Source organism: Gymnogyps californianus, chromosome 8, assembly GCF_018139145.2.
Source record: "Gymnogyps californianus isolate 813 chromosome 8, ASM1813914v2, whole genome shotgun sequence".
Taxonomy (NCBI): Eukaryota; Metazoa; Chordata; class Aves; order Accipitriformes; family Cathartidae; genus Gymnogyps; species Gymnogyps californianus.
Genome location: NC_059478.1, coordinates 20,633,276 through 20,648,001, shown reverse-complemented (window position 1 = coordinate 20,648,001; position 14,726 = coordinate 20,633,276). Strand labels below are relative to the sequence as shown.

Here is a 14,726-nt window from a genome sequence, read left to right as displayed (position 1 = left end):
TTCTCTTGGATTTCAGTGGCACAAAATGAAATGCTCAGCACCTTTAAATCCATTCTCTTTTACTGAGATGTATTAATATGTTTTTGGCATATAATTTTAGCCACCACAGTTTGAAAGCTTTGTCCTCCTTCTTCTGTGAACAATAAATACAGAAACACATAGATTTTGCGTAAGCATAAAAAAAGTAGCTACTGAAGAACTTACTGATATTTAGAAAAATCTTATTTTTTAATATCTTTCTTAAAAGCTGTTTATCGTGCACGATCCAGATGTACCCACCTAATCTGTAAATCAAAGGAAATCACACCAGGGAGCAAGACAGTTAAATCAGATGAGAGTTTCTGAACATCTTTAAAACTTCCCTAAAAATCTGTGAGGGGACTTGTGTAGCTAAATTGCTGCATCCATACACAGAACAGAGTAATAGCAGGAGAATTGTTGTGACCATGCCATTTGATTAGTATTCCCACTACAGCTGCTGTCCCAGGAGTAACTAGAAGTTATACTTAATGCAGCTATCCTGATGAGTGAAATTTTAAACTAATTGTTACATATAAATGGTGAAGAGAGATTAATGGAGCCATACTTCAATCAAACGATTCTGCCAAAGTCATGAATGGTAAGAACGTAAACTGAGTAATTTATAAACAGCACCACACCTCTGGAGCAGAAATGTAGCTGTTTTAACTAACTGCCCTAATGTGTATCTTTGCAACATACAACAAAATCAAAACAATAGTGTATTTCAGGGGAAAGGACATCAGATAAGCTGTAATAATGGAAACTGATATTAAGAGCACCAGAATGAAAATCTGATTATATGAAAAACTGAGGTTATAACATTATAGAAGGCAAAAGATGATCACTAGTAACACAGAGAAATTATCACAGTGCAAAAAACAATTTTAAAATAAGACCTAACTATTGCTGAAAGTATTATCTGCATTAAATAAAAATAACAAAATCAATTACTGAGAATTCAAGTTTGAATCAGATATCAAACAAGCACATCTAACATGAAACTTAAAACTGGCCCCAAATCAATAGATGTGAAGAGTTACAGGAGGACCCTGAGAAACGGTCTGCTGCAGCTCTTCTCGGCCCCCTCCTGCGAGCTGTTTCAGAACTCTGTCCTGGGGCATCAGTCTGTCCATGAGGATGCAGCCGCAGGACCACATCTTGGACAGCAAAATGTAGAGGAAACATTCTACTCAACCCTAGTATCAGACCGCTACTACTTCAGAGTACCTCAGGGCAAAAACCAAGGAGGAGATACCTGGGCTCAGCACAAGGACAAACGTTGTGGATCACAGCTGAAGTGTCTGGTATCTGCACTCACTGCTCATATGCTTTCACTGGGTACTCTTGCAATTTGCTATACAGCCGTAATTCTTTGTTTCTCACTTGAATACTGCCTGCCAGCACCTCAATGGGGGTTGTGCAATCACTGAGTCAGGCAGAAGGCAGTGCTGTTCTAAAGGAAAAGTATATGAATTCCCACAAACTAACTGCAGAACAAACATTTTTAGCTTTCTGCTACCCTCAGATACAGACTTGTCACTTGTGAGACCAACTACAACACAAGCAAGCACGTTTTAAAACTGCACTGCAACGTGTAAGAGCTCAATCTTTCAAACACTTCACACAAGTTTAGGTCTAATGCTTGCTAACATGGGAAGAGTCACTGTGACATCTATGCATCCTGCCCCAAGTTTATAGACTCACTTGTTCCACAGAATACCACCCACTGCTGCATCTCTCTGGAAACCAGCCCCGACAAACTGCAAGGCAATTTTCTATTAACACTATTAATCGTCTCTTGATCCCCTGGAAGGACCACCCCCTACAGCTCAGCATCCCACCCTTCTTCCATTTCTGCCACCCTGCAAGCCAGCTCTAGAGAGCAGAAGAGAAGCTGCTGCAGCCTGGAGACCAAGGGGAAGGGAAAATTAAGGCTCCGTTCACTCTTTCAGGTTGGAGCTCTCTGCAGCTGGCAGGATGCAGCCTGTTACATCCATGTTACACCCTTCACAGTTCAGACTGGTTAATACAGTTGCTGATCTGAACTACACCTTAACTGAAACAATTTCAGTTACAGTTGAGCCCAAACGTGAACAGAAGGCAGAAATTTGCTGGTTACAGTCCCTCGACACAGCTGATGTATCTGAGAGCAACTTTCTACCACTGAGGTTTCATTAAGGGTCACACAGATTATTTAGCATTTTAATTTACAGCTTACAGAATAAATGCAAGGTTAAATACCAAATCCCAATAACCCAGAGTAAGTGGGGAAAAAATATCCTGAAATACTGAGGTTTAAAAATTCAATTAAAAATATAAATAAATAAATAGCCAATCACTGTTTTTGCAATTATTTTAACTTTGATCTTTAAAATCTGCAAGTTGACTTATATCCTATTGCTATGGAAATCAAATCATTTTTACAGTTGATAAACACTCAAGTTTACTAGTTAATTAAATCCTTTTTGGATTTTTTTTTCCCCTTTCAATTTTAAGGGAGAAAAAGTTTAAGCTTTTAATAGCAAAATGGAGCAGCATTATATATTTCTTTTACTTGATGTTCTTAATCGCAATTACTGGTTTAAACTAGAGAACTCCTTTGGGGGGAGCTTGAAAAGAGTGTGGGTTTTTCTTCCTTAACTAGAGCTGTAATTAGAAAATACTTGGCTTTTCTATACCTCTAATAATCTGCCTTTTTCTTTTCCAAACAACTGCAAGTCTGCCGTATCACTAAGATTACATGAATTAGGTTTGCAAGTTGATCCCCAAATTCTCTGTGACATACTTAGTTCACACAAGTTACACGTTAGTGACATTTCAGACTCCTGAATAACACTAATATTTTATGTTGCATTATAAAAAGATACTAAAAATGTAATTTTCCTGTAATATCACACAACTCAAAATATGTAGGAAAAGCAAACTGCTTTTAAAAATGAGTAAACTTAAGGATGCCACCTTTGATTTGTATTTTTATGTGTGACAATTATAGGCTTGATCCTGAAAGTATTTTTTACTAAGTGCCGTTCACCGTGCTTCGAAAAAAAGCCCTCATGTTAGCAACTACTCAGCCTGAGAAATATTACAACCCAGTGAAGCCTGAATGAATTCGATTCAAAGCATACGGTTTTCCAGAAACCATCATGACAGATTTCCTTGCAACCTGCCAGCCTAATACTGATAGCTTAAACCCATTCACTCCTGCTGCCCAAGCCCATCTCCTCAGCAGCTTGACCGCCCACAGCTCTCACTGCCTCCCAGAGCTCCCACAAAGGGACAGCGGGGCAGCTGCAGAGCAGGGCTGGGATTGCCTTTGGGCAGAGACCACCAATCCTGAAGGGCTTGGTGCATGCCTAGTTGTCTCATAGTTCCTGTAGATGAATGCTTCTCAAACTACTGTCTGACAATATCTGATTGCACAAATGCTGCTGGCCCTTATATTCCACCTGCTGAAATAACATAAGATTTTTTTTCAAGAAAATATTGTGGAAAACTACTGTTATCTTAAGAATTGTTCCTCAAGTAAGCAGGGGTAGGGTCATTTGCATCATTTGATTAAAAAGAAAAAGTGTCCACAGGAATTAAAGCTTCCAGAAGAAATTTTTTGCAGTAACCAATAATTACCAGTACAAAAAGGCTAGGGTAATTATTGCTAGACTGCTCTCTCACTTGACCTTGGCAACAAGAAAAAGTTAAGTTGGGAAAAATCTCCCTCTCTTCCCCAGTGATTTTGCAAAAAACAGTAATAATATTTAAGAAAAATCATCATCAGTAGTGCTGAAGTAATTCCTTTATTGCCATGGCACCACAAAACCTTAGTCCTTTATGCTGAAGGGCTTGAGGTTGCAAACAGATTATTTCGCTGGTGTTTTGAACAAGCATATCTTGCAGGCTGAGACAGCCCTCCCTTCTCAGAAAGGAGAATTATTTTTTATACGTTTGCCCATGCAGACTTACAGAACAAAAATACAAACGAAGCCCAGCATTAGAGGGATGGGAGGAAGGGGACTTCCTGCAGATGACAAACACCCCCTGATGCAGGCCCTGCTATCAGCATCTTTGCTATTGGAAACGCTGGTTACCGCGTGCAGAGTAACTGGTGACATTACTGACATCTGCTGAGGACCAGAGGTCAGAAAGAACGCTGCACAGGCAGTATGACAGCACGCAATCTGCAGTACATTGGCTTTTTGTCTTATGGCTCAGTTGCTTTCAGATTTCCATGTACAGTTCCCAGAACTAGAAATAATCTCAACACTCAGTAGTCTAAGACCAACACAACCAACCTGTGAAACCATTTCCCCCCACAGAATAGCAAAACTTGCTATTAAATTTTATAGGGGTACTGACACAAGAAGGGAGCATTGCAAGACTCCAATTACTAGACTATATTGAAGAGTGATGGTTCACCAGTAGATGTGCAATGAAAGCAAAGTTTCTTCTGAAAGATACAATATTTTCTTTAAAAAGAATAAAACACAATAGCACAACACAGGAAAGTACAATTTATTGTTGATTAAATAATTACAGTACAGTGTTATACTTCCTGCTGAGGCTCTGCAAGCTCAGCTGCAACTCAGGTGAGATACAAATTCCTAAATAACAAAAATGCTGACATGACAATATGCATATTAGTGTTACTAGATGTTGTTATCATTGATACAAAAAAAGATATACAATTGTCCTCCTAGAATTGTAGAACAGGTTATACAGCAGCCAACTAAAACAGAAGTGTATACCAATTTTGTTGACTGGACTGTAATAGCCAGTAAAGCTATCCCCACTGTGTTGTTGCAGGCTGTACAGGAGAAAAAAAAATTACTGTGAAATAGATCCCATCATTCCAAAAGCCCAACTGAGAGCCAAGCTTCTTCCCAATGTGGTTGTTTCTCAAGTAAGAGTAGCCATCCAATTACTTTAGCTTTCTAATCCTAAGTAGGTTTTCTATTATCAGTAATACATGTATTTGTGTACTTGAAAGAAGATATAACAGGCAGAGATGGTACAAAGTATATTAATTGGATAGTGTTTGGGCAACTCAAACATGTTCTCTATAAAAAGAGTTGTATTCAAACACAGATAAGAACATATACTGGGATAGTTTGAACACTGATTCACATTAGATGATAATTTATATTGCTATTAAAGCTTTTTCCTTAAACCCAGATTTGTTAACATTTGGAAGTTATAAGACATACAAGGCTTACTGCTTCCTCCACCTGATCAGGCTGGAGGTGGGCGGAAGGAAGGGAAGAAAAACTGCAAACTATCACAGTTCAGAAAGAACCGTCTGCATTAGTGGCGCCTTCCTCTACCAGAGCGAACAGCCACACTGCTCTGACAGCTGTAACGATGCGTGCGAGCAAGGTAACAACAGCTTGTAAGCTGGCAAGTATAGAACTACTGCACTGTACATTCCTTTTCCAAAAAAATTCTCTTGCTACCCATGTTCCCATTATTCACCAATTGTGACCAGTACTGTCATACTCAGTGGCACACCTGTGGAGCAAAGCATTTAGCTTCTCAGGATGTCAAAAGGCATGTCACAGCTGAAGGAATTTAAGGAACCACCTCTGGTTCACGTCCCACATTTCAAAACAAAACCAGAGGATGTGGTGACAGGAGAGGAACACACACTCTGAAACCACTGCAGACAAAAATAAAGGTATGCACAAACTCTACATTTGGCATGCGACATAGTGAAGTGTACTGCGCCCTCAGTATAACCCAACCACATTGCTGTAGGCAATCACGCTGATTAATCTGGCAAATCATCCCACAAATTAAGTAAATTAAAGATTGGAAAGATGCTGTCAGGTCCAGCTTACCAATGCTGGTAGAAATTATGTTAAGTGCCAGAGGAACTTATTTTTCACTATGCCAGTAAGCTTTCTCAATTGCTTCTGGTTGCATGATGTATTAAACACCAAAGCAACGTGACTAAACTTAAACTGCCCTATTGCATATTTGTCTAGTACTATGTCATTTTGATGCAGCTACTTTATTCATTCTCTGAATCTGAATAAAGAAATCAGATGGCTTGAATCCCACACAATTGTGAAATAAAGTTCACTCCCATGAACAGCACAAACCCTGCGCAGGAAGGGAAGAGGCTGTATGCCCAATGACCTCACTCAGCAGAACGTCTGCAATCACCTAATAGGGCTGAACAGGAAAGGGTAGCTGGGCTGGAAGAAAGTCCAACTCTTCCAAGCCTGACACATCTCTGAGATTGCTGACTATTTACCAACATGGTCAGTTACTAAAAATATGTCTACAATGCCCCCTAATTCATTAGGTACCAGAGGAAGTACAGACCTCTGCACAGGACAATTTACCCTACTTCTCATCAGCAAAGTTTAGCTGTTTGACTAATTTACTGCCTTTGTAAGGGATATTGCGTATCGGTTATTTTGCCAAACACACACTTGTCCTAACGAAACCTGCAGCTGTATGTGGCCCACAAGTCTCTGGCAGAGCAAGCTACATCAGAGCTGCAAGGAAGCAACTTCAGCGAGAGCTGAGACCATTCGGCACTCAGCAGAGAGGTGCTCACATGCAAGGGCTGCTTGGGGCGCAGGTGCACACTCCTGGAAACAGAGTTCTCATCTCTGTCTATTCTTGTGCGAGATGCACCATTGCTGAATATTGCTGAGTCCACCTGTGTGTCACTCAGAGCTGTATTTCTGTTTGCAAAGTAAATTAATCCCATCCCTCTTGTGCAATTACAACCAGAGTGCTTCTGATACCCAAGTCAGATCAAGAAATGTGTGCTACATCACAGAAGTTTGCAATACAGTTATTGTATGACTTTTTTTTATCTTGAAATGGAAAGCTTCTATTTAGAAAATAAAGTCCTCTATGTCCTTCTGAGAAGCTTCTAAGACAGACAGTGGATTGTGGGGAATGGTGGCAGGAACAACTGAGTGGGTCAGGTGACACTATGCCACGCAGTTAAAAACCATACATAGCATTAAATGAAACAGTCTTTTGTTCTGCTGCAACAGAGCAAATCGTGTCCACAAAGATGGGCACAAGTAAAATCTTTAATGTGAAACCTACTCCAGGATAATGCATTTTCTCACCAGATGTCTTGACTTCTTATACCCTTTTTGGGCTCCGCTCTACTTCATGACTGCCACCCTCAGCCTTCAAAGCCAGTGCTTTGCAGTGAGTGAACTGCCCATAATGCCAAATCTACGCAGCAGCACGCTGCGTGATGATGCTCAGCAAAACTGTGTGACAGTAGCTGTGAGCAGCAGTTTGGTGAAGGCACAGCAAGAAAGGCAGGTATGGGTCACTTCCCTACACTCTTCTACCCTTCGCAATGCTGCTGATAACTCCTGACGGGCAGGCTCCGAGGGTGACTGACCGCTGTGCAGCCTCCTGAGCCAGCATGGCATACTGAATAGATTCTGGGCATCCGTGTCAGCCAGCATTTCAGCTGGGTACAGGCTCCACTTGGCTCTATGGCACTAAGAGCGGGCAGAGCTGTTCAGAGGGCACTTAGGGGCCATACACAGCAGTTTTACCTGTATTATTTTAAAGTAGTAACGTCTGTGGTGAAAGGAGGGTAGTTCTAAGTTCAGTATTAAGAGACCTCCTCACTAAGTAAATACTGCCTTTTGTTTTAAAAGAAGAAATGAGGATATATTAAAAAAACAAGAATGTATCTGTCTTGCTCCCCCACAAGCAGAATCTTCTGTTCCATATATGTAAGTGGTAAAATTACCCCTGATTTCCTTAAGAGTCCTAAAGTGTTACAGGTATTTACACACCAACAAAGACTCTTCTACATTAACAAGCGCTTTCAACAACATAGGGAACTGCACAGAGGTGGCTGGTAGAGAACAAAAAACACAGATGCAGAATAACAACTAATGCATGGGAATTTTACCACATACAGAAAAAATTACAAATGTTTTTAGCAAATGCTGGAGTGAAAGATTTTCCAATAAGTATGCCATTTAACAGCAAATTGTTTTCTCCTGAAAACGGGAATAAATGCAACAGCTTCAACTTAACACTGCACGCAAAGCTAACTTGCAAATATTCACATTTGCTAACATCTAAATTAGATGTTATAACTGTCAATGCAATTCAGTCTTTTCACTTGAATATACAGGGAAAGTCAAAAACTGTAAATTTATGGTTTCACATTTAAAAGTGAATTTGTTTTAGAACTCCTAGCCCAGCTAAGGAACCATTCAGATGTAATTTTAAAAGCTGATGAATTTGTTTACTGTCCTGTATAGACAATCAACAATTAGAGACTAATTTTCCCGTAACAAGAACGAGATATTCCTTTCTAGACAGGACATTAACCCAAGGCCAAGGTCTACCAAATGGGTATCCTTATGAGGTAGTTTAAGTAACATTTGCTTTAACATTGCTTCAGCAAAGCAATGCGTTCAAAAATGTATTTTCCTTGCTCTTTGGACCACAAATAAAGCGTGAAGTCTTTGCAAGGTTTCACAACTGGCATTTCTGAGCCCATCCCTACAGCCGCTCATCCTGCCCCTGCACTAGTGCAGTACGAGAACCAGGGCACGGAGCCGTGAACCAGCATCCACATTGCGAGAGTCACACCAGAGCAGGCTCCTTCTAAACACTTACTCAACACACAAGCTTGCCATAACTGCACCGTTATCAACGTGAGTTTATTTCAAGACAGCTGACACGGGGGACAGGCATCTTTTATGGCGATTATGGTTACCCACAGCCCTGCATCTTGTGCTTTCGTGCTACCCAAGGAGCTGCCGTAAGCAGTTGCCACCACACCAGCAAAGCACGGTGACCGAACCACCCCGGAGCCTTGCCGCTCCTCCTCAGCTGCCCCTTACCTGCTGCTGCCTCCTCACGGGCCTCCCTCAGAGACGCCTCCCCGCAGCTACGGAGGGCCGCCGGCGGCCCGGGGGGCGGGGGGGAGCGCCCGAGCTCGGCACCGGGCTGCCGGCTCTCCCGGAGCTGTGGAGCCCCGCTCCCGCCACCCGGCGGCAGGAAGACCAGGCGACGCCAGGCTGGCGGGACGTCACTACCTGCGCTTACAGCCTGCTCCAAACAAAATAATAACGACGTAACAGAAAACAAAAATCTCCAGTAAAGGGCAATATTTTTGACTAAACGTCAGTGGGTTTCGGGACATTCAGTTATTAATAAAACTTAGCGAGGGAACCTGATCACTCCCCAGCTTCCCTCACAGGCGCCGCGAGGAAGCGCCCCGCGCACCTCACACCTCCGCGGCAGGCAGCACCGCCCTTCCCGCCGGGGGCGGGGCTGCCGGCGGGGGCGGGGCCGGGGCCGGGCGGGACGCACCGCCGCAGGTGCGCTCGTGCTGCCGCCCCGTTGCGCCAGGGACTTGCCGGGAGGCGCCCGCAGGCTTTTGGTAGCCTGAAAATACACAGCTCCTGCGTTAAAGCTAGGGAGCAACTTATTTCTGTATTAGAGGGATTTTTTTTTAGTTACTACGATTATCATACCCTGTTACAAAACGCATTACCTTATTTTATTCCTGTCTTAAATGGGTAAAGAACAACTTATGGTAAAAAAATTTATCATCTGTGTTCTTTTCCTTCTGATTACAACTCTCATAGAGCTTGGAAATAACATTTGAGATCCTGCTGTACCATGAAGGGCATTTAGGAGGTTGGTCTCACCCCCACGTTTGATTAATTTGTTGCCTCCCAAGTAGAGGTTTGATAGTGGGGCTGAGACAAGGGGTCAGAAGATCTGCTGGTCATCAGGCTGAAGGTTCAGCCACAGTGGTGCTTGCAAGAGCCCAAGGCCAGAACTAATTACTATTTAAAGGCTCATTTACTAGGACCACTTATCTGATCACGACGGAAATGCTGCTGTGTTGCAGAAGGGAAAGAGTAAATGCTTCCACCTACGGCACTATCTGGAGTTGGACTGTAGGTGCCCCCCATAATTCACCCATAGCCCATACGCACTGGTTCTGAAGAGCTGGCAGGAAAGTGTAGCATTACATTTATTGAAAGTATTGATTCACACATTATTAGGAACACAGTACCACTTTAGGAAAGTTATCAGAAATATGAATATATTAAGTAACGTCAGAGGTAAACCAACCATCTGGTCCACTTTTGTACATGCTAAATGTATTTTTTTTTCTAGATCTGTCCATACCACAAAGGTATGGTTAGTAGCCCTCTTTCTGCTGGCAGAGTATTCTACACAAATTGACCTGTCCCAGCACTGGCTTCTGAGAATAGAGATCATAATGTAGTTTAAAAGAAGAAAAAAAGGAAAAAAAAAAAAAAAGGCATGTGAACCTACTATCCTAAGGCTCTGTTTGAGTCTGGCAAGCTAAGCTGGAAGCTGGTTTTATCCTTATAGTCAAAAGCAGAATACAATGGAAAACTCCCCCAAGAAGAGAGAATTTACAGCTTTTATTAGGTCTTACAGATAACCATAGTATGCTTTATCAGTAGTCACTGTATGGACCAAAAGAGATATACAATCAATGTGAACACACTATATTACTCAACTAGTATTACCACAAAAGTGAAAAAGACTTTACCAGACCAGAAGAGTGCTTATATCTGGCTAATCTCAAGAGGTTTTTTTAATTGGTTACAAATATTATCATATGTCCTGCAGTTCTAGCGCTGAGGCACTACAGCACAGGCATCAAAAACCTCACCCAGATTCCCAGTTTTATATATGCTATGACTAAAATTTAAAAAAATCATTTCCAGACAACTTCAGTCTCAAATCTCCTAAGTCTCTTAAATTTGTCTTAAATCTCTGGATATCAAAAACCTCTAACATACTTGCTCCTGAGGATAACTATCCCCCAAATTATTTTTTTAAGTGTACCTGAAATATATTCATAATTTACAAACACATTTCAGGGTTACATGATTGGTAAGTAAACAAGTCTTTGGTAAATAATAACTACTCTGTTCTTTAGTTAAAAAACTTAATTCATTTTTAAATCTAGATTAACTGATTTTTTTAATAATTATTTCTATAATGAATAAGGCTCATATGGCACAATGCCGGGTGGGATGAATGGCTGTATGTAGCAAAACCTGAATGATGTTTTCAGGTTACAAATCCTGTTGACACTAGGTTCCTGCTCTGGCTCGTTTTCTTTTTGTGCCCTTCAGCCAGGCCCAGGAAGCTGAATCTGAATGAGAGCTTTCTAATGAATTAGATTTCCAACATTTAAAGGTGTCAGCAATCTAGAAAATACTGTCCACTGCAAGGATACATTCTACAGTAGGTACTGGATTGTATGTTAAAAACTATAACAAACCAATTAGTTTAAGGTTGAAATAATACATTATAGCTGCAGTATTTCCTAAAAATGTCTGCTTTATCACTTGTGCAGTAAAACAGAAAAACTATGCACTATGCATGCTTGTGCGAGTTGGAGATGACTGCTTGCTCCCAAAGGAAACCTAAAGGCACAGGACATCATAGGTAATGTGAATGAAAATCTGGTAACAAACATTGGCTTCCATGTTATTACAAGAATCCAATTAGAAACTGAATGCCTAAACTGATGTTTTTACTGTTTGTGTACTAGATGCCTTCACTTTGGCTAAAAGATACTATACCATGTTCTTTAAGAAAAATAGCAGCATTAGATAGATCTTGTAATTTCAGAGGAGAAATAAAAAGATGTCTGCTTTAGGTTTGGCTTACAGAGTTTTAGGGATTATTTTAAACATGTCCAAGAAATGATCAGATTTTTTTCGATGACTGTTACAGTTTTACTGTTCTACTAGTTTTTTAATCATCTGCCTTGTTAAAGGATCAATTACATTTGAGACAATAAATAGTATACTTTACAATAAATAATATTCAAGTCAAAGTATTGTACTTACAAAATAATGTAACACTGTAATAGGATCTTCAAGATCAATTCCATTTTATATATTCTGCAGCAAAAATAACATTTCTAGTAGGAAGGAATTACTTATAAACCTAGCAAGATCTACACATTCACATGTGTGTGTAAACAACTTAACAAGGTTTATTATGTTTCCAGAAAAGCTATGCTTTTACAGTAGGTTTTCAGCTATATGTTATCATAATATGGTAGTAAATATATAACAGTGCTTATGTTTAGCTCCATCACAAATTTTAATTTGAAAAAAAATGGAGTGCCATTATTTACAAAGAACAGCAACTTTCCTTTTGCTTCACAAGTGACTGTATCTGTGCGTGAACAAAATGTTAGGGCGAGGCATTCCAGATGAACTGCAGCTAAGGTTGGACGAGGATGATTTCATGATGAACAGTGAAGGTCCAGGCAATAAATACCTAGAAAGGATATGAAAAATATAGCAGAGTTTACAGGCAAAGTGACATTCAAGAGCAAAAGAATTAGTTGTTCATGCGCCGTACCTTATAATCATTGTATGCAAGAAATGATGTACAATAAATACTATTTATAAAACATACAGGGCATTAGGCACTAGCTAACTCAGGAAACAGAGCTAAACTCAGAGAAACTCTTAGCAAAATTTCAAGATGTTGTATGAGGATCAAACATCTTTCCAGTCCTTTATGTTTAAAGCAAGCGGATAAATGAAACAATGGCATCCTGTGTAACACTACTACCAAAAATTAACACTTCACCCATTGTTCTCTGTTATTATAGTACTATTTATTTAATTTAAGCTGAGTAAAAACTGCAATTGATGTTAACCAGTTTATAATAAGTTGTAAAAAAAGTTGATTAGGGAAAAAGCAGATTTTCAGCTTTGGTTTCCAGCTCTAATTCTCTAAAAATAGACATGCTATCATCACTACCCTAGTAAAGCAAGAAACAATGATGCTACAACCTAGTAAGTCACATAGTGACTATTTACCTTTTAAATTCAGGCAACTATATAACCTGGATTTTATGTAATACTACAAAAAATAATTTATCATATGCCTAATATTCATTCTTAAATCTTTTCATGTTATCATTTCCTAATAGTTAATTGTAGAAGTCATTAGATGAGCACAGTAAGCGTGCAAAAATAACCCACACTAAATCAGAATTTCATAATGAATTATGTCAATGTTAGGATGGATTAACACAACACTTTGTACAAATTATTGCTTAAAAATTGTTGCCTCATTCTAGTGAATCATATTCTTTAACGGTGAATAAGTTAAAAGACTGATCCTACTAATCACATGGGTAGAAACAGTGTCACACTGTCAATGGGAGACAATCTATATAAGAAAGTGTACACATGTGGTTTGTTTAAGCTTTAAGAAATGCTGTTGTTATAAAAATATTATCACCAATACATTTTTTTAAACAATTTACAAAAAAATAAAGTCTGATTTGGAATGGGTTGGTGGTGAGCTTGACAGTTCACTACGTCACCAGACTGAGTCCTACCTTTGCTTGACGATACAGTAAAAAACTCTAAAGCTTCCCAGAGAATATGCCATGTAATAGATAAGATTATTTAACAAGCTGTCAGGATCTAGCAGTAGATGGTATTTTTTTTAAATTTTGTAACACAAGTGAATTTATCAAAATATGAAAAGTCTGACTTTTTACACAGTTTGATTTTAGCTATTTTAAAGAGATTTTGGTATAGTTTTTGAGCTCCCCTATTGTTTTCTTTACACTTTTAATTTTGTAAGGAAAAAAATGACATTAATACACATTTACATTAATACTCCTATTCATTCTCTTTATCATATATAGTGGATTTACAGTTAGAAGATGGGATTGAGAACAAATTTGAAAAGTGAAAAAAGAACTCTGGCAGTTTTCATTATCTTTTTCTCTCTCCCTGTACAAATAAATTTTCCCAGCTAAAGAGGTATCTATTTGAAATCTTTGAAAGCTTTAGTTTCACAAACATTTGTTTCATAAACACAAACAAAACAAAAAATTGATTTGTGCTCAGAAAAAGCAAAGTTCTTCAAATCAGATTTTATAAAGTCTTGAAAAAATTGACTTCTTGTACGTTTATTAAATTATACTCTGATCTCTTCTTGCACTTCACACAATTTTACAGAGAGTCAAGAAAAATATTAGTAGTAGTGCAGATTCTTATATCATTTAAAAACAGAAACCTAGATGAAAAGTGAAATAGTATTGTGGTTCTCCCATTTCTAGAAAAATAGTTCATTACCTTACAATTGTGGGGCATGATGGGCAAGAGCATTTATTTCCATACATATCTTTCATTTCACAAATTCAGAATATCATGGTTAACTAGCATATTGCTGTATCCACAGTATAGATGTAACATTTGTGGAGATTAATATAAAAACTGTAACTTTAATCAATCAGAGTTGTCATGACACTCCATTGCTGAAGACATACTGATATTTAGGATATAGAGGGCTTAGATTCCTCTAGTCTGTGAAATTTATGAATAAACTACCATTCAGTGTCCAAAGAAACACAGAAACTGGAGACAAGAAAGTTCTATTGGACCATCCCTTTCACTGCTTTCCAAATGCTGGCCTGTTAGCTGCAGTACATTAGTGTAATCCGATCAGTTTGAATAGTTTGTGGTTGGTCATGATGAAAAATTTTCTGCAGTATTAACAGTAAAAGCAATAAAAACTTCAAGGTTGAAGATTTTCTAGTCGTAGCTAATCCAAATGACTTTACCATACTCCTGCTATAGCTCAGTAGATGTTAATATTGAATATGATTTGTTTTGTGGCTAACATACTTCTACTTCTGCTGTGACCAAACAAACTCAGTT

The 14,726-nt window shown here is 39.1% G+C and overlaps 1 protein-coding gene across 1 annotated transcript in view; it reads right to left on the bottom strand.

Annotated features, from left to right (window-relative positions):
- Window positions 1-11,908: 11,908 nt before the first annotated feature.
- The window catches only part of TTLL7 (tubulin tyrosine ligase like 7), a 55,022-nt gene continuing 52,204 nt past the window's right edge, over window positions 11,909-14,726 (bottom strand). The window contains exon 20 of the mRNA XM_050901010.1: window positions 11,909-12,315. Within this exon, the coding sequence (XP_050756967.1) occupies window positions 12,195-12,315 (121 nt within the window). The 3' untranslated portion in view covers window positions 11,909-12,194. The remainder of the gene's footprint in view (window positions 12,316-14,726) is intronic.